The 19,917-nt window shown below is 49.1% G+C and overlaps 2 protein-coding genes across 2 annotated transcripts in view; one reads left to right on the top strand and one right to left on the bottom strand.

Moving 5' to 3' along the window:
* LOC147095880 (guanine nucleotide-binding protein-like 1) overlaps nucleotides 1-19,917 on the bottom strand; it is a 176,426-nt gene that overhangs the window by 74,056 nt on the left and 82,453 nt on the right. The gene's annotated exons all lie outside the window — the stretch shown is intronic.
* Nucleotides 739-19,917, top strand: part of LOC147095882 (zinc-binding protein A33-like) — a 37,259-nt gene continuing 18,080 nt past the window's right edge. Inside the window, exons 1-5 of the mRNA XM_085974895.1 lie at nucleotides 739-1,176; nucleotides 1,267-1,362; nucleotides 2,054-2,287; nucleotides 11,318-11,340; nucleotides 11,440-11,555. Coding sequence (XP_085831021.1) covers nucleotides 769-1,176; nucleotides 1,267-1,362; nucleotides 2,054-2,287; nucleotides 11,318-11,340; nucleotides 11,440-11,555 — 877 coding nt within the window. The 5' untranslated portion in view covers nucleotides 739-768. The remainder of the gene's footprint in view (nucleotides 1,177-1,266; nucleotides 1,363-2,053; nucleotides 2,288-11,317; nucleotides 11,341-11,439; nucleotides 11,556-19,917) is intronic.

The raw sequence follows: 19,917 nt of genomic DNA, 5'->3' as shown, positions 1-19,917 counted from the left end.
TGGGGTAGTTGGAGGCCTGTACAAGCGCTCCTGTAGCGCGGCCGTGCCCGGGCACCGCCAGCTGTAGTGAGAATTGAGCACAAGAATGTGTTTCCACAGTTAGGAGGCTGCCTTCTTCCCCACACCCGGTGCGCTCTCCTCCCCGGGAATTCAGCGAGACTCCGCCCAGTTCGCCCACCTCTCACTTTCAAATTGCCCGGGCCTGAAATATGACCAGAGGTGGCTCCAAACAACAAATCCGGGCCAACATATGGAGCAACATAACGGCACATCCCCTCCAAAACCTCATATTAATCAATAAACTCTAATAAAAAGCATATCAATGTATGGAGTATGGTGCAATTAAATATTTTAACAAACCCAGGATAATTATCACAGTTTCTGAAATCTTCTCATCATCTGCAAAACATTTGGGATCAGAGCAATTATTTCTACACCTTCAGAGCGTGTTTCCCGGCTCCAGACAACATTAAACTGAAGCACGGAGTCAGTCGGTTTGTTTAATGCGGCCCTTCACTGCACAGAAAGCAAATGTGCGGTTTTCCCGCAACAAAAGCTTTTTCAGGAAACCTACAAAAATCCTTGGTTGAGAAATATTGTCCAACAGCGACACCTATTGACGGGCTCCGGCTGGGGTTTAAAGGAGGGATTTAATTCTCCGAGTATTGCAGCGAACTTGCTCGGGAAATCGCTGAGCCGAAGGTGTTCGGGAGCTCGGTAACACCGAAACTGAAAAGCGGGTTGAATCAGGAAGTGCTGAGCGTGAACATGGCTTCCAGGCAGCAGCCCGAGAGTTGGACCGAGGAGGTAAATTGTCCCATTTGTCTTGAATTCTTCACCGATCCGGTTTCACTGGAGTGTGGGCACAACTTCTGCCGCTCCTGTATCACACGGTGTTGGGAAAAGGAGAGAAACTCCTGCCCGGAATGTAGAGAGGAATTTCCGGAAAGAAACCTAAAGATTAATCGGGCCTTAGCCAGTCTGGCGGAGAAAGCTCGAAAATTAAACCTGGATCCGAAAGAGCAGGAAAATAAACTTCACTGTGAGGAACATCAGGAAGAACTGAAGCTGTTTTGTGAAACTGACAAGAAACTGATCTGCTCCATTTGTAGAGATGCGCGAGAACACAAATCCCACAACTTCATGCCGATTAAAGAAGCTGTTGAAATCTACAAGGTAAATTGGAATAGATTTTATCACCTGATTATTTTATCACATTTCCATAGTCCAGATCTTTCATTCTGTGATTTTCTCTCCCAATCCTAGGATCAGCTGAAATCCTCTTTGGAATCTCTCACAAAGAAGAAATCGGCGGTTCTGGAAACGGAACGGAAACAGATACGGCGGATTTCTGAAGTTCGGGTAAGGTCTCTGTTGTGGAGTATTTTAAACCAACACTGGACACAAGGCTTTCGATCGATAGTCAAGTTGTCTTTATTGCACCGGTGGGGAAACAGTCTGCTCTGTCCTAGCCAGACTTTTCCAAATTGGTACAGCAAACATTATATTTTTATACATTACAATACACATATCTAACTGATTCAAAATTCATTTCTACCACCTGATTGGACCTTGGCCCACATGCATCTTCACTGATTGGTTGCCTATGCCGCGTTACATTAAAGTACCGCCTTTATTATCGGAAAAGTATATGTCCGTTGTCCCCCAAGCTGTTGTTGCACCTATGACCTTTGTTTATGCCAGATGGGTTTCATCCACATTGTACTTCTGGCTCATTGTCCTCCTTTCCTGCCTCTCTACGCCTCTTTACTTCGAACTCATTGTTTTACTTTCCTGCCAGAACAGAACTTACATCCTCTTAGGCCTCTTATGGTTCCACGTCCGGCTAGGTTATCTCAACTGCCAGTTCAGCAACTTAGAAAAAGCTTACTACTGAGATTATTGTCTTTATTACACCATTCAGTGAAACTGCCAGCGATGTCCGTTTAACTCTTTCCCCACTGCAGTCTCCCCGTGCTGATTTTCTGGATTCTCGGTTAGTTTTGTTCCCTCTATCGCGGTACATGATTACTTTTGACATTTCATTTGGTAGGGGCAGTCAAGCAGTCTGCAAACCCGCATCTCATCCGAGTTTGCTGAAATGCACCAGATTCTCACTGAGAAAGAGCAGCGGTTAATCGGAGATCTCAGGGGAGAAGAGCAGAGGATTGTGGAAACAATGGAGAAAAACCTTCAAGAAATTCAAGAGAATTTAAATTCTATTCAGGACAAGCTTTCAAAGTTGCAGAAACAGATGGAGCAACAAGATGCGCTGACATTTCTGAAGGTGAGGATTATATTGCAGGTTAGATGAAATTAAGTGATGACAATGTTGAAATAAATGTAGCATTTGCTGAAAAATTCTCAACTGATTTAAACCGATGGTTTTATCTATTATGGGGCGGATCTGCTATTTTTACATATTTTGTATGTTACTGAACTCCCGAACACCTTCTGTTCAGAGGTTTCTTGAGCAAGTTCGCTGCAATACTCAGAGAATTAACTTTGCAAAGGATTACATAGGATTTCCAGCACAGAAACAGGCCATTCGGCCCAACCAGTCCATGCCGGCGTTTATACTCCACTCGAGCCTCCTCCCGTCTTCCCTCATCTAACTCTATCAGCATAACCCTCTATTCCCTTCTCCCTCATATGCTTGTCCAGCCTCCCCTTAAATGCATCTATACTATTCACTTCAACCACTCCCTGTGGTAGCGAGTTCCACATTCTCACCACTCTTTGGGTAAAGAAGTTCCTTCTGAATTCCCTATTGGATTTCTCGGTGACTATCTTATATTGTTGGCCTCTAGTTATGCTCTTCCCCACAAGTGGAAACTTTCTCTCTGTATCCACTCTATCAAAATCTTTCAGAATTTTAAAGACCTGTATTAGGTCACCCCTCAGCTTTTTTCAAGAGAAAGAGACCCAGCCTGTTCATCCTTTCCTGATCTGCATACCCTCGCATTTCTGGTATCATCCTTTTAATTCTTCTCTGCAACCTCTCCAGTGCCTCTATATCCTGACGACCAGAACTGTACGCAGTACTCTAAGTGTGGTCTAACCAAGGTTTGATACAGGTTTAACATAACTTCCCTACTTTTCAATTCTATTCCTCTAGAAATAAACCCTAGTGCTTGGTTTGATTTTTTTATGGTCTTGTTAACCTGTGTCGCTACTTTTAGTGATCTGTGTATTTGTACTCCGAGATCCCTTTTTTCCTCTACCCCACCTAGACTCGCACCCTCCAAGTGATAAGTGACCTCCCTATTCTTCCTACCAAAATGTAATACCTCACATTTATCTGTGTTGAACTTCATTTGCCAATTATATTCCCATTCTGGAAGTTTATTAATGCCCTCCTGTAATTTGTTGCAGTCCTCCTCAGTATTGACTATTCCTCCAATTTGGTATCATCCGCACATTTAGAAATTGTATTTTTGATTCCAAAATCGTTAATATAACTTTTGAACAGCAGTGGTCCCAGCACTGATCCTTGTGGAACACCACTACCCACCTTCTGCCACTGTGAATAGCTACCCTTTACTCACACTCTGCTTTCTGTCTTGAAGCCAGCTAGCAATCCATTCTGCTACTTGTCCACTGGCTCCGCATTCTCTGACCTTACTCATGAGTCTATTATGGGGTACTTTATTGAAGGCCTTTTGAAAATCTAGATAAATTACATCTGCTGCATTGCCATTGTCTACTCTCTCTGTTACCTCTTCAGAAAATTCAATAAGGTTGGTCAAGCAGATTTTCCCTTTTGAAATCCATGCTGACTATTCATATTATACTTTTCATTTCTAGAGGTTCTTCTGTTCTCTCCTTTAGTAGGGATTCCATTACTTTTCCTACCACCAATGTTAAGTTGACTGATCTATAATTCCCTGGACATGTTTTATCCCCCTTCTTAAATATCGTTATTATGTTAGCTATCTGCCAGTCCTCTGGCACTACACCTTTTTCTAACAAATTATTAAATATGTACAATAATGCCTCTGCTATCTTTTCCCTAGATTCTTTTTTAAAATGCGTGGATGCAATCCATCTGGACCAGGGGTTTTAATCTCTTTGAGTTTGATTAGTTTATCTAATATATCCCCTTTTTTATTTTAAATGCACTTATCTCATTACTAATCTCATCGTCCAATGTCATGTCCACCTGTTCTATCTCCCTGGTAAATACCGAAGCTAAATAATGATTTAATATATCTGCCATTTCCCTGTCGTTACCTGTGGTATTGCCCTGTCTATCCCTTAATGGCCCTATTCCCATCCCAACCTTCCTTTTTTATTGATGTGCCTGTGATGCGCTATCAATTACTCATAAAACACTGAGAGTTAGAAGAGTAACTAAAGGCTTTTATTAACAACAGAATGGAGGTCTGCCTCGCGTGGTCGACCGGTCCATGATACTAAGGGCTGGGGAGCAGTCACCTTTATACTAGGACCTGTGGGAGGAGTCAGCCGAGGCATGTCCAGGCATGTACACAGTGGAATACAAACAGGACAAACAGGAATACAAACAGTGGTTTACCACATTCACCCCTTGTTTAAAATTGAGTCCGGCGGGGTGAAGTGTATTAAAAGTTAGTGTATTGGAGTCTCTCCGGAGGTCTTGTCTGCCGCTGTGATCTGCGTGGCGACGGCAGGGGTAGTGAAGTTTCCGGCGTCGAGTCCAGCGTAGGCTGTGGCACAGGCGTGTCGTCCTCGTAGATGTCGAGTGGGTCGCGGGGCCCAGGCCTGCCGTCTGCTGGGGCTGGATATCGGAACGTGGGGGGGGGTGGTAGTGGGTAGTGGGTTACTGCGGCCCCCGAGGGTGCAAGGTCTCTTATGGAGACTGTGTCCTCCCGCCCGTCCGGGTATGCGATGTAAGCATACTGGGGGTTGGCGTGGAGGAGGTCGACCCTCTCGACCAGGGGGTCCGTTTTATGGGTCCTCACGTGTCTTCTCAGTAGGACCGGCCCTGGGGACGTCAGCCATGGCGGTAGCGATGTCCCCGATGTGGACTTCCTTGGGAAGACAAACATTTTCTCATGAGGGGTGGCGTTAGTGGCAGTGCAGAGCAGTGACCGAATAGAGTGGAGCGCATCGGGGAGCACATCCTGCCAGCGGGAGGTTGGAAGGCCCCTAGACTTTAAGGCTAGCAGGACGGCCTTCCAAACTGTCGCATTTTCTCTTTCCACCTGTCCGTTCCCCCGGGGGTTGTAACTGGTGGTCCTGCTTGTGGCAATACCCCTAGTTAGCAGGTACTGACGGAGTTCGTCGCTCATAAACGATGAGCCCCGGTCGCTATGGATATAGCTGGGGAAGCCGAACAGGGTGAAGAGGTTGTTCAGACATTTAATGACCGTGGCACTGGTCATGTCCGGGCAGGGGAAGGCGAACGGGAAACGGGAGTACTCATCAATAATATTGAGGAAGTACACATTGCAGTCGGAGGAGGGGAGAGGCCCTTTAAAATCGACGCTCAGGCGCTCGAAGGGGCGAGTGGCTTTTATCAGGTGGGCCCTGTCTGGTCTATAAAAGTGCGGTTTGCACTCAGCGCAGACTTGGCAGTTCCTGGTCATGGTCCTGACCTCCTCAATAGAGTAAGGCAGGTTGCGGGCCTTGATGAAGTGGAAGAACCTGGTGACCCCCGGGTGGCAGAGGTCATTGTGGAGGGCCCGCAGTCTATCGATCTGCGCGCTGGCGCAGGTGCCACGCGATAGCGCATCCGGGGGTTCATTTAGCTTCCCGGGCCGGTACAAGATCTCGTAGTTGTAGGTGGAAAGTTCGATTCTCCACCTCAAGATCTTGTCATTTTTGATTTTGCCCCTCTGCTTGTTGTTAAACATAAAAGCAACTGAACGCTGGTCAGTGAGCAGGGTAAATCGTTTTCCGGTCAGGTAGTGCCTCCAATGACGCACAGCCTCCACAATCGCCTGGGCCTCCTTCTCAACAGCGGAGTGTCTGGTCTCCGGGCCTTGGAGGGTTCGTGAAAAGAAGGCCACGGGTCTCCCCGCCTGATTGAGGGTAGCGGCCAGGGCAAAGTCAGACGCGTCGCTTTCCACCTGGAAGGGGATGGATTCGTCCACTGCGTGCATGGTGGCTTTGGCAATGTCCTCCTTGATACGGTGGAAGGCTAAGCGGGCCTCTGCCGTCAAGGGAAAAGAGGTGGACTTGATCAGCGGACGGGCCTTGTCCGCATAGTAGGGGACCCACTGGGCGTAATAGGAGAAAAACCCTAGGCACCTCTTCAGGGCCTTGAGGCAGTGGGGCAGTGGAAGTTCCATAAGGGGACGCATCCGGTCGGGGTCGGGGCCGATGACTCCGTGTTCCACAACACAGCCAAGGATGGCAAGGCGGTTTGTGCGGAATATGCACTTCTCCTTGTTATATGTCAGGTTTAGGAGTTGGGCGGTGCGGAGGAATTTTTCGAGGTTTGCGTCATGGTCCTGCAAGTCACGGCCGCAGATGGTCACATTGTCCAGATATGGGAAAGTGGCCTGCAACGCATTTTGATCTACCATCCGGTCCATCTCCCTTTGGAAGACGGAGACCCCGTTGGTGACGCCAAAGGGAACCCTAAGGAAGTGATAGAGGCGGCCGTTTGCCTCAAAGGCAGTGTACTGGCGGTCCTCAGGGCGGATGGGGAGCTGGTGGTATGCTGATTTCAGGTCAATGGTCGAGAAGACGCGGTACTGCGCGATCTGGTTGACCATATCAGCTATACGGGGGAGTGGGTAGGCGTCCAGCAGGGTGTAGCGATTTATTGTCTGGCTGTAGTCGATGACCAGGCGCTGCTTCTCGCCGGTCTTAACGACCACAACCTGGGCTCGCCAGGGGCTGGTGCTGCCCTCAATAATCCCTTCTTTCAGGAGCCGCTCCACTTCGGTTTTAATGAAAACCCTGTCCCCGGCACTGTATCGCCTGCTCTTTGTGGCGATGGGCTTACAGTCGGGGGTGAGGTTAGCAAACAGTTGGTGGGGGGTGACTCTGAGTGTGGAGAGGTTGCACCTGGTGCGCGGCGGGCAGTTTGGAAGCTGCTGGCTGCGGACTGTGAGTGGGGGTAGGGGTCCACCGTACGCCATCGTAACACTTTTAAGGTGGCACTGAAAATCTAACCCCAGCAGGACGGCAGCGCAGAGGTCAGGCAGGACCAGAAGTTTAAAATGATCGTACACGGTCCCGTCTACTACGAGTGTCACCACGCAGTAGCCACCGATGTCCGCCGACTGGGACTCGGAGGCCATAGAAATCCGCTGTTGCGCAGGCAGGACTGGGAGAGAGCAACGCCGCACCGTGTCGGGGTGGATGAAGCTCTCCGTGCTCCCAGAGTCAAAAAGGCAGATTGTATCGTGACCATTTACCTTAATGTCCATTGTGGAACTGGCCAGTTGGTGCGGTCTCGCTTGGTCCAGTGTAACGGATGCCAGCGTAGGGGTCGGTGTGTCGCTGCGGGTATCAGATGAGGCGGTGTCGGGGGCCTGCTGCGTCCCGGCTGTCGTCCAAGATGGCGGCGTCCATGATCCCCATGTGGCTGGAGGCGTCCAAAATGGCTGCTGTACCGGTGATTCGCACATGGCCGGGGAGGTCCAAGATGGCGGCCCGCATGGCCCACACGCGGCGCTGCTGGGGTTCGGGGTGGCTTTGGCCCTGCAGACGCTAGCGTAGTGTCCCTTCTTCCCGCAGCCCGAGCAGATCACGTTTTTCGCCGGGCAGCGCGCTCTGGGGTGTTTTGCCTGGCCACAGAAGTAGCATTTCTGGCCTTGGGGCACTGCTGTCTGGCCTTGGGACACTGCTGCGGTAGTTGGGCCGTTGTTGGGGTGTGGCTGGGGTGGCACGGCGCTATGAGGCGGTCCTACCGTGTCCCAGGCTGTCATTCCCCGCGGCGTCCACGGTGCAGAGGAGTAGGCATCCATGCCCTGGTAGGCTGCATCCAACGATAGTGCGAGTTCAGAGGCCTTGTTGAGGTCGAGGTTACTCTGCTCCAACAGTCGCTGTCGGGTGTAATTGGATCTGTGGCCCGCTACAAAAGCGTCCCGGATAAGTTCCTCTGTGTACACGGCGGCCTTTACATCCTTACAACCACAGGCCCGGCCAAGCACAGACAGTGCCTGAAGGTATTCCACGGTCGATTCCCCAGGTTGTTGTTTACGACTCCCCAGGAGGTGCCTGGCGTACACTTCGTTCACTGGGCGCGTGTACTGGTCCTTGAGGAGCTTGATAGCGTCCGCGTACGAGGTCGCATCTTGGATGACCGAGTACACTCGGTGGTTCACTTTGGAGGTCAGGACATCCAGTTTGTCCTCGTCCGATTTGATTGCTTCGGAGGCGGTCAGGAATTTTTCGAAACACTTAAGCCAGTGAGTAAACTTGGTGGATGAGTCCGCCTCCCGATGATCTAAGTCCAGGCATGCTGGTGTGAGGATCTTCTCCATTATAAAAATGTTGTTAATAAAATTGATGCGCTATCAATTACTCATAAAAGACTGAGAGTTAGAAGAGTAACTAAAGGCTTTTATTAACAACAGAATGGAGGTCTGCCTCGCGTGGTCGACCGGTCCATGATACTAAGGGCTGGGGAGCAGCCACCTTTATACTAGGACCTGTGGGAGGAGTCAGCCGAGGCATGTCCAGGCATGTACACAGTGGAATACAAACAGGACAAACAGGAATACAAACAGTGGTTTACCACAGACTGTAAAGCATTTTATTATTTGTTTTATGTTCCTTGATAATTTAATGTCATAGTTCCTCTTTGCCTTCCTAATTGTATTTTTGACTTCTCTCCTAATCCCTTCGTATTCTCTCTTATCTTGCACTCCTCTGCTGCCTATGTACTTAATGTATGGCTCTTTCCTTACTCCAATTGTTCCCTTATGTCTTTATTCAGCCAAGGAGTCTCATTAGTGTTTAGTTTGTTCTTTCCTTTTAGCGGAATATATTTTTCCTACTCTCTGTTGAACACCGTTTTAAATGTTTCCCATTGTCATTCTACATCGTTATTTGCCAATATTGTTGCCCATTTTATCTTCCAAAGTTCTATTCTCAGCCCCTCAAAATCAGCTTTTCTCCAATCTATTAACCTGTTTTTGTCATACCAATGTCCTTCTCTATGATAATCTTAAATTATATTATAGTCAGTATTGCCTATATATTCCCCTACTTTTACTTCTTTTATCTGCTCTGGCTCATTCCCCATTACTAAATCCAATAGCGAATCCTCCCTCGTTGGGCTTTTTACATATTGGGATAGAAAGGAGTCCTGTACACATTGTAGGAACTCCATTCCCTTATCCCCTTTAACTACCTCTTCTGTCCAATTAATATCGGGGTAATTGAAATCCCCCATGATTATTCTATGTTTTTTACTCATTTCTCTAATGCGTCTGTATATTTCTTCCTTCACCTCCCTTCCTCTATTAGGTAGTCTGTAGACTACGTCTAATAGTGTGATTGATCCTTTGTTATCTTTTATCTCTACCCATATGGATTCTATTTTTGTCTTGCTCATAGCTTCATCACTTTTTTCTACTGCCATTATGTTATCCCTAACAAGTACAGCTACTCCACCTCCCCTTTTTCCCTCTCTATCTTTTCTAAATATGTTATACCCTGCTATGTTTAATTCCCAGTCCTGATGTTTCTGTAGCCTTGTCTCAGTAATCCCTACTATGTCTGGTTCATCCCAACACATGATTGCCTCCAGCTCCCCTGTTTTATTACGGACACTGTGTGCATTGCTGTACAGACAATTTAACTCATTTTTAATAGGATTTCCTCTCACTTTATGTTTAACCATCTTTTTAGCCTCTGGTTCTATAACTCTATTTGCTCCATTGCCGTCAATGTCCTCCCTTACTTTATTCATTCCTATGCTCACTTTTTCGGTTTTGTTTATTGCCACCTCCCTATTTACCCTTTCCGCTAGGACACAGGTCCCATCCCAGTTCAGGTGGAGCCCGTCCCATCGGTACAGCTCCTCCCTGTCCCAGAACTGGTGCCAGTGTCCCATGAAAAGGAACCCACCTTTCCCACACCAGCCCTTGAGCCACGTGTTAATTCTCCTGATCTGTCTGCTTCTGTGCCAATTTGCACGTAGCTCGGGCAATAATGCAGATTACTACCCTCGAGGTTCTGCTTTTTAATTTGGAGCCTAACTCCTGAAACTCTTTCAGCAGGACCTCCTCTCTGTTCGTACCTATATCGTTTGTTCCAACATGGACCACGACAACGGGATTTATCCCCTCCCTTTACAAGTTCCCCTCCAGCCGCCATGAGATATCCCTTACGCTGGCACTGAGTAGGCAAAACACCCTTCAGGATTCTCGTTCTTGGCTGCAGAGGACGCTATCTATCCCCCTAATTATAGAGTCTCCTATTACTACCACATTTCTATTCTGCTCTTCTCCCCCTGGACAGCCTTCTGAGCCACGGTGTCTTGGTCTGCATTGTGGCTGTCCTGCCTGCAGTCTTTCTCCTTATCATCACAGGCAGTGAGTACATCGTACCTGTTGGACAGGACCAGTGTCTGCGGGACCTCCTTCTCAACCTCTCCTAAATCACTGCTACCTGGCTCCCTAACAGTCACACCCTCCCATTCCTGAACCAGTGCTTTCCTCTGGGGTGTGACTGTATTCTGGATAAAACTGCCCAGAAATCTCTCCCCCTCCCTTATGTGTCAGAGTGTCTCCAACTCACACTCCAGCTCAATGACTGTGAGCCGGAGAGATTCGAGATGGAGACATCTCCTGCAGACGTGTTTGCTCATGACAGTCTCACTGTCCACAAACTCCCACATACTGCAGTGCAGACACACAAACTGCCCTGTCATAGCTTAGACTAGCCTTATTTTACTAATTTAATCAGTTAGAAACTAAACTAACCGGCTCCCACACTGTCTGCAGGATCCGGGAATGGGTTGCCGTGATCTTAATAGGTTGCAATTATTTCTGTGTCCCCAAGAGGTTAATATTCTCCTGGAGCTTACATTACAATCCAGTTCCAGTTACATTGTGTGAGTGTGTGGATGTGTCTGGAGCGGTGGGTGTGAGAGTCACTGTGTCTCTGAGTGAGACTGGTGTTCAGTTCCAGAACCTGACAACACAAATCAGATTTTCCAACTGCATCCTCTTTCTATCAGATGGTTTTAATAATTTTTGGTGAAATTTCTGCTGCCTGGTTTTCAAATATATCCTCTTTCTATCTGTGTGGTCCCGGCAGTGAGAATTCGGAATTATCAGCATCTTGTCACAATGTGGGTGTAATTTCTGCTGTCCGGATATAGACGGTCAGTCTCCGTCAGCTCAGATTTGTGTTTTATTGGTTTCAGGAGGAAACGTGTCAGGAGAGGAGGTAGGACACACTGTTTACTGAAACTCTGCACAATTTAGTAAAATAACTCAGCAAAGGGTTAATGATCAATTTATAACATCAACTGTTTAATATTTACAGGACTGGTGAGGACTATTATAAAACATCATTAGCAGATGGCAAGCTGTCGATCGGAAAGTTCAACGGCCCTTTACAGTACACAGCGTGGAGAGAAATGATAGACGCCATTAATCCCGGTAAAACTCTTATAATCTTTTTCCTGATTTATCAATCCAGATGAGAGGAGCCTAAACCAGCTCCCAGACCCCAGATTAAATGATCACTGATATCTGTGTCTAGTCTGGAGGTCAGGATCTTGGCCATTATTTTACAGCCAGCATTAAGGAGTGTGAATGGTGACCATGTGGGGATAACCTTACTTTTCTTATGTATTGACATGATTGTGATGAATTTCAGAGTATCTGGTTCAGAGTCTCCAGTACAGGGTGTAGGAAGTTCAGTCGGAGGGGAGAAAGCTCCGGGATTGTGGTCTTGTAAAACTTGGTAGGGTGGGCGTCAGTTGGTGTGGTTTTGCCAGATTGGAGCTCAGTGTCTGAGATTAGGGCCCAGAGTGACCGTGTGCAATCTGTAGCTTTAATAAGCTCTTACAATAATTTGTCCATGACTACACAAACCACTCTGGGTACAGGTATATTGTGTGTCAGTAAAACAGTCCATGACTACACAAACCACTCCGGGTACAGGTATATTGTGTATCAGTAAAACAGGTTTATTGAGCATTAAACATCCAGTACAAAGAAGTAATATTAACAAGAAGATAGTCACAGTCTGTTCATTGAACCCCAGCGTTCCTTCCGAGTGACCACGCTGCAAGTCTCCTGATGTAAGTTGCTGTGTTCTGTTGACCGAAGCGCACTTCCTTGGGATCTTGCTGTGTTCTGTTGACCGATGCTCGCTCCCTTGGGATTTTGCTGTGTTCTGTTGACCGATGCTCGCTTCCTTGGGATCTTGCTGTGTTCCATTGACCGATGCTCGCTTCCTTGGGATCTTGCTGTGTTCTGTTGACCGATGCTCGCTTCCTTGGGATCTTGCTGTGTTCTGTTGACTGAAGCTCCTATCAATCTCTGGTTACATGGTGCGCGCTTTCGATGTTCAAAACCTGTATCTTTAAACCCTTTTTCCTCTTGTTTTGCCTACATGGCAGTAATTAACCCTCTGACACCTGGTAAAAAGTGTTGCTTCCCTCGTTAGCCATCTTATGACATTGTTGATGCTACTGAATTTTTCTCTATACATAACAAAGTACCCTTATCTCAGATGTTCAATTTTCACAGAACACTCTTTAGAATGTTGACAAAACACTCTTTAGAATGTTGACAAAACAGTCTGCCCATCCTATAGCTGTACCAATGAAGGATGTCTCCAACTCTTATCTCTTTCTCTAGTTTTTAACTCTTTAAGCATAATACTGCTGAATTCCTCGTCTCCATAAACTTAGCACAACATTCCGTTATTTCAGTAATTGGAAACAGAGGTTTTTAGTCAGGTTGGCATAATCCCATCCTGCTTTGCTCTCAGCCATTCGCCATTTTATACAGGCTATTAGGCTTTTAACATAAAATTTCACGTATATTTATATAAAAATGGTTATATAATCTTAATAATGTTTACTAAATCCTACAGGTACACCCTAGCCTACATATCCCTACCTTGAGGGCAAGGCATTTGCCGACCCCTCAAAACTAAAATCTTACATATGGATTATTTTTCTTCCATTTATGGCATGTTCTGGGCTGTAATCACATTTAAACGTGATCGGGTTTCGTGCTTTAGGTGTTTCAGGTAGCAGGTGTAAACTAGTAAGCATATCAGTACAACAAGTTGGGTTATGACCAGTACATGGGAAATTATTCTAATCCAAGGAGGGATACCATGGGGGAGAAATTCCGTATCGCTCCATTTGGGGCGCAGTTATCAGCCGGGCGCAAAGATTAGCGCCTGGTGCAAATTATCGCCTCTGGCTTTTATCACCCCTGGAGGTGATTGGAGCGCTTAATCAGGTGCTACACAACTCTCTTAAGGCGCTAAGCCCGAGGAGCGAGGTGCTACCTCAGAGGGCGGGTGCAGCGCAGGTGCTGTCAGTTACCGATTGAACACAGACACACTGGCGCCGGTCAGTTCTTAAAGGGGAGGGTCGATCTTGCTCTGCAGCCACACCCTGCTCACTGGAGCCTTGAATCTCGGCCTGGGCAGACCTCTGGCTAAATCTAGCAGCCAGACACTATGGAAAGGGCCAGAGAGCGAGCACAGCGCTTCTGCGAGCGGGCTTTGGAGGCTCTGGTTCATGGGGCGGAGCGCAGAAGATCCATTCTGTACCCAGAGAGTGGCAGGAGGCCTTTGCCACGCGAGTACAGAAGAGTGTGGAGGGAGGTGACTCAAAGGGTTTCCTCAAGCAGCATGTTGCCTAGGACCCATGTGCAATGTAGGAAAAAGTTCAACGACCTCACTCGGGTCGTCAGGGTGAGTGCCTTTTTTTTCAAAACCTCTTCATCCCTCCATCTCAACCTCACTTTATGGCCAGAGGGTCTTGAAAGCCCCAATGCCCAACACTCATCCAACACCTATGGCCCTTTCATCAAACACACATGCACATTCCACACTTTGCATACAGTAAGGGCTATTCAACTATGGGAGGCACATCAGGCAAGACCATGGCTGCATACAGTAAGGGCTATTCAACTATGGGAGGCACATCAGGCAAGACCATGGCTGCATACAGTAAGGGCTATTCAACTATGGGAGGCATATCAGGCAAGACCATGGCTGCATACAGTAAGGGCCATTCAACTATGGGAGGCACATCAGGCAAGACCGTGGCTGCATACAGTAAGGGCTATTCAACTATGGGAGGCACATTAGGCAAGACCATGGCTGTATATTTACTCAGACGCCGTCCTTTTTCTTGCAGGCCAAGCTGTCTCATAATAGGAGACAGCAGCAACAGACTGGTGGAGGGCGGCTTCAGCTTCAACCCCTCAATGATCATGAGGCGTGCGTCCACAGGATTGTGGCAAGCCGGGTGATTGGTCCCGTCGCCACTGGAGACGCCGACCCCGTTCTGGACAGCAATGGCAAGGTCATCACCTTTTTGTCCTCTCTCCTTCCACTTGTTCCTCACAACAGCAGCCTTTGACACTTTCAGTCCAAATCACTAAATCGCTGCACTCATGCCTCCATTGCTGCCACCCTGTCCTCACGCTAAAGCCACTCTTGTACTTCCCTGCTTTCAGATGGTGATTCACCAGGTGAGGAGATGGGCCCTCAAGCTGCCAGTGAGAGTGAAGCTGAAGGCAAGGAGGAAGAGGAAGCCGGACCCATCAGCACCACCCTCAACCGAGGCAGCCCATGCCCATACTGGGGACACACCTTCCCTGGAGGGGAGCAGGGGGGAATGGTCTGATGAGGGGGAATGGTCTGATGAGGGTGAAGCTCCAGGACCCAGCGGGCTGCAGCAATGCGAGGGGGGTAGGGAAGCTCGGGGGCCTTCTCCCCGGAGGGAGAGTATGGCCTCGAGTCCTGCTGCACTGGACGCAGACGAGGAGCGGGTCTTCGCTGAAATGAGCGCCCAGGCGGAGCAAAGGCACACTGAGCTCATGGCTGCAGTGGCAAGGTTGCCCGAATCCATTGAATCACTGGCAAGGAGTGTGGAGCACTTCGCTGTAGCACAGGCAGCTGCCACGCAAATGCTAAGTGCTGCAATGCAGTCAGTGGCTGGTCTCATGCAGACACAGATTGAGGCCACGTGAGCACTGACTGCTGCCACCCTCGCTGGATCGGGCAAATTTCCCCGGGTCTCTCACCGCGCTACAGCAGGCCAGCAATCTGTGCTCCATCAGATTGCTCCGGATGCTGAAGTGCTGCCCCGTGGGAGTGCCAGTGTGTCGGTCGAGCAGGGAGTTGCTGTCCTCTCTCAAGATGACAGCATTCCTGCTGCCAACACTGGCACTTCTCCACTGCAGTTGCCACCACCTGTAGGACAGACTGCTGCCGCCCATGCAGAGTTGGAGCAGTCAGCAGCCGGGCCCACCAGGCCCAGAGCTGGTCCAGGCCGTCCCTCAAGGGCATCTGCAGTCTCAGTTTCTGACACTCAGCAGCCTTCCCCCAGCCTTGCTGCAGCCACTGGGGTCCCATTACGGAGGAGCTGCAGGGTGGGAAGGGGGCAATTTCGCAAGGGAAGCAGATCACCCTCAAAGGACAAAAAGTAGGAGGTGTGGCAAAATGTTTTTCATTGTTTTATTGAAGGCCGAGGTTCGTGGTCAAATTTTTGTTACTGTTTTGGACATTGTCTCCAGGTTGTGAGAGCCAGTTATGTGAATGACTGCTTTTTTTTGTGTTTCTTTCTATTACTTTGTCATGCAGAAATGACACACACACAGTTTGTGAAATAAAGAAGTGTCTGTATTCAAAATGTACATGTTTGGTCTTTGCACTCATTGTTGCCATGACCGGATTAGGGGTTGCGGGATGCTTTCATTCAGGTTGTTTGAATGGCAGAAGCCATTCCCTCAGAGGGGGCCTAGAAACGACTTGCTATGAGCCTTTGACGGACGGCCCTTCCACTTTGTGCCTCCCTCCCGCCTTGGTGCTGCTGATGATCATCCTCCTCATCTTCCTCCTCCTCCTCCTCCTCCTCCTCCTCCTCCTCTGGTGGTGCTCCAATGTCTGGTGGCATTGGCTGGGTCCTGAGGATTGCAAGGTTATGCAGCACACAACAACGAAGTGGGAGACTCGCTCAGGCGAGTACTGCAGGGCTCCTCCAGAATGGTCCAGACAGCGGAACCGTTGCTTGAGCACGCCGATTGTCTGCTCAACGATGTTCCTGGTAGCTTGATGGCTCTCGTTGTATCGCAGCTCAGCAGGGGTGCTGGGCCTATGGAGCGGTGTCATCAGCCAGGTGCACAGAGGATATCCCTTGTCCCCGAGAAGCCAACCTCCTGGGTGATGCCAGGAAAAGGTCTGCCACAGAAGTCTGACAGAGGATGAAGGCATCGTGGCTGCTGCCTGGAAAGTGGGCATTGACAGTGAGTATCAGCTGTCTGTGGTCACAGACCAACTGGACGTTTAAGGAATGGAAGCCCTTTCGGTTGCGGAAATCCTCGGCATTCTCTTGCGGCGCCCGCAAAGCCACATGCGTGCAGTCAATGGTGCCCTGAACCATGGGGAAGCCCGCTCTCCTAGCAAAGCCCGTTGCGCATTCTTGCTGCTTGTCCGGGGTCATGGGGAAAGAGATGTACTCTCATCTCCTTTTAAAGAGGGCATTTGTTACCTGACGGATGCAGCAATGCACTGCGAACTGGGAGATATTGGCGATGTCCCCAGTAGCTGATTGAAATGAGCCGGTGGAATAAAAGTTGAGAGCCAGTATTATCTTCACTGCCACTGACAGATGTCCTGCTCCTCAGTTGAGGCTGCAGATCTGGCTGAAGCAGGTGGCAGAGCTCAGTGACCACCTCCTTGCTGAATCGCAGCCTTCGCAAACAGTGCTCCTCAGACATATTAATGTAGGAGAACTGTTGGCGAAATACCCTGGGAGGGTAAGGTCTCCTGTACCGAGGCCTGTTGGCCCTCCTCTGTCTGGCCATGATTGCCACTCTCTCTCTGCGTCTCTGTGCCCTCCGAATGTGATGGAGAAGGACGACGTTCCCATCCATTGCAGCCCCCATAGTATCTGGGCAATCAAAGTTATGAAGGTCAAAAAGCAAAGTACCTGCAAAGTTATGGTCAGAAGCCAAAACTACCTCAGACAGCGCTGACTCAATGCAGAAGTCTCTCTCTTTCTCTCTCTCCAAATCTCTCTCTCTCTCTCTCAGAATGAGTGGTGCAAAAATGGCTACCACACAAAAGCCAGGAAGAGGCCCCCCTTAAGTAGCACCCCCCCCCCAGGCCCACAGCGACTGGGATGCTTTCCAGTCAACCTGTCGTTGGTAGCGCCAGGCGGAAAGAAGGGGGGGTGCCACTGAATTTCTGGTCCGGGGCGCCCCAAGGGCGTTACACTCTCAAATGACGTCAAGATCTGCGTGCGCAGGAGATCGGGCGGTATTGTTTAGCGCCGCCGCAAAATGTCCGGTCAATTTTGCGAGAGGCGCAGATATTGCCACGCACGGGCGCTAGTTGGTTTGTGCCCCACTTAGCGCCCTCTTAAGGTGCTAATGGGTGGCGCTACCAACTGAATTTTTCCCCCCATATTTGTTCCTACATCCCACCAGTGTGTCTGAACCTCGATATCTGGGATCTCCTCGGCTATGGCTTTATTCCCCTGCACCAGGGTGTAATAATGGCGTTGGGAGGTGCCCACTTGATTTTTTGGTTAATGCTTCTGGTAGCTCAGGGATATCATATCCGAATTTAGTGACGTAATCTTCTAGGTTTATTTTTAAATCATCTTCCACTTGTAGTACCTATTGGCCATGTGAGGCTATTGCGAGGAGGATTCTTCCTCCTATTACTGTAGTCATTGTAGGGGTAATACAGTAGGTTCCTGGGGTGATTGAACATTCAAGTGTTCCGTGACTACAAGAGTGTTCTAAGGTGGTAAAACAGTACTTTCCGTCTCGTACATAGGCTATCCTAGTCCTTACATCTGAGGGGCCTGTCACTTCCATGGTACAGTTTAACCTTTCCTTATTCCAACCATATCCACAGATGTCTTTTGAGTGGTCGTATAAACTGTATGGGCAAAAAAGGGCATCTTCATTTGTACTGCATCCTTGTAGGTTTGGTTCAATCCAGGTTAGTTTTTCAAACTGTACTAACCATTGTGGTGCCGTGAGAAATCGACTAACAGTATTTCCTTTTACTACTCCTATATTCTCTATTCTAAATAGGGGGTTGGGCCTGGTTCAATTCATTAGACTCGAAATTTGCAGTATTAATCCCATCAACATTTGACTCCCTACCTCGTGGCATTTCTGTTTAACTGGGTAGATCTTAAACAAACTTCTGATCTTACATAGTTCAAAGTCTTACTACATGGGTTACATATATCAAATACACTATCATTACAAGTTGGAGAACTACCAGAGCGTGTGAAATAATACAAACTTAAGGACGTGCTGATGTATTAAGCCCAATATCCCACCAATGTGAGTTGTCCCTTATGTGGTAAACCACTGTTTGTATTCCTGTTTGTCCTGTTTGTATTCCACTGTGTACATGCCTGGACATGCCTCGGCTGACTCCTCCCACAGGTCCTAGTATAAAGGTGACTGCTCCCCAGCCCTTGTATCCTGGACCGGTCGACCACTCGAGGCAGACCTCCATTCTGTTGTTAATAAAAGCCTTTGGTTACTCTTCTAACTCTCAGTCTTTTATGAGTAATTGATAGCGCATCAATTTTATTAACAACATTTTTATAATGGAGAAGATCCTCACACCAGCATGCCTGGACTTAGATCATCGGGAGGCGGACTCATCCACCAAGTTTACTCACTGGCTTAAGTGTTTCGAAAAATTCCTGACCGCCTCCGAAGCAATCAAATCGGACGAGGACAAACTGGATGTCCTGACCTCCAAAGTGAACCACCGAGTGTACTCGGTCATCCAAGACGCGACCTCGTACGCGGACGCTATCAAGCTCCTCAAGGACCAGTACACGCGCCCAGTGAACGAAGTGTACGCCAGGCACCTCCTGGGGAGTCGTAAACAACAACCTGGGGAATCGACCGTGGAATACCTTCAGGCACTGTCTGTGCTTGGCCGGGCCTGTGGTTGTAAGGATGTAAAGGCCGCCGTGTACACAGAGGAACTTATCCGGGACGCTTTTGTAGCGGGCCACAGATCCAATTACACCCGACAGCGACTGTTGGAGCAGAGTAACCTCGACCTCAACAAGGCCTCTGAACTCGCACTATCGTTGGATGCAGCCTACCAGGGCATGGATGCCTACTCCTCTGCACCGTGGACGCCGCGGGGAATGACAGCCTGGGACACGGTAGGACCGCCTCATAGCGCCGTGCCACCCCAGCCACACCCCAACAACGGCCCAACTACCGCAGCAGTGTCCCAAGGCCAGACAGCAGTGCCCCAAGGCCAGAAATGCTACTTCTGTGGCCAGGCAAAACACCCCAGAGCGCGCTGCCCGGCGAAAAACGCGATCTGCTCGGGCTGCGGGAAGAAGGGACACTACGCTAGCGTCTGCAGGGCCAAAGCCACTCCGAACCCCAGCAGCGCCGCGTGTGGGCCATGCGGGCCGCCATCTTGGACCTCCCCGGCCATGTGCGAATCACCGGTACAGCAGCCATTTTGGACGCCTCCAGCCACATGGGGATCATGGACGCCGCCATCTTGGACGACAGCCGGGACGCAGCAGGCCCCCGACACCGCCTCATCTGATACCCGCAGCGACACACCGACCCCTACGCTGGCATCCGTTACACTGGACCAAGCGAGACCGCACCAACTGGCCAGTTCCACAATGGACATTAAGGTAAATGGTCACGATACAATCTGCCTTTTTGACTCTGGGAGCACGGAGAGCTTCATCCACCCCGACACGGTGCGGCGTTGCTCTCTCCCAGTCCTGCCTGCGCAACAGCGGAT

This window comes from Somniosus microcephalus, unplaced genomic scaffold, assembly GCF_052327205.1.
Source record: "Somniosus microcephalus isolate GS21.2 unplaced genomic scaffold, FLI_Smic_1.0 unresolved_chr1, whole genome shotgun sequence".
Lineage (NCBI taxonomy): Eukaryota > Metazoa > Chordata > Chondrichthyes > Squaliformes > Somniosidae > Somniosus > Somniosus microcephalus.
The sequence above is the reverse complement of the archived record's forward strand: the minus strand, read 5'-3'. Positions and strand labels throughout refer to the sequence as shown.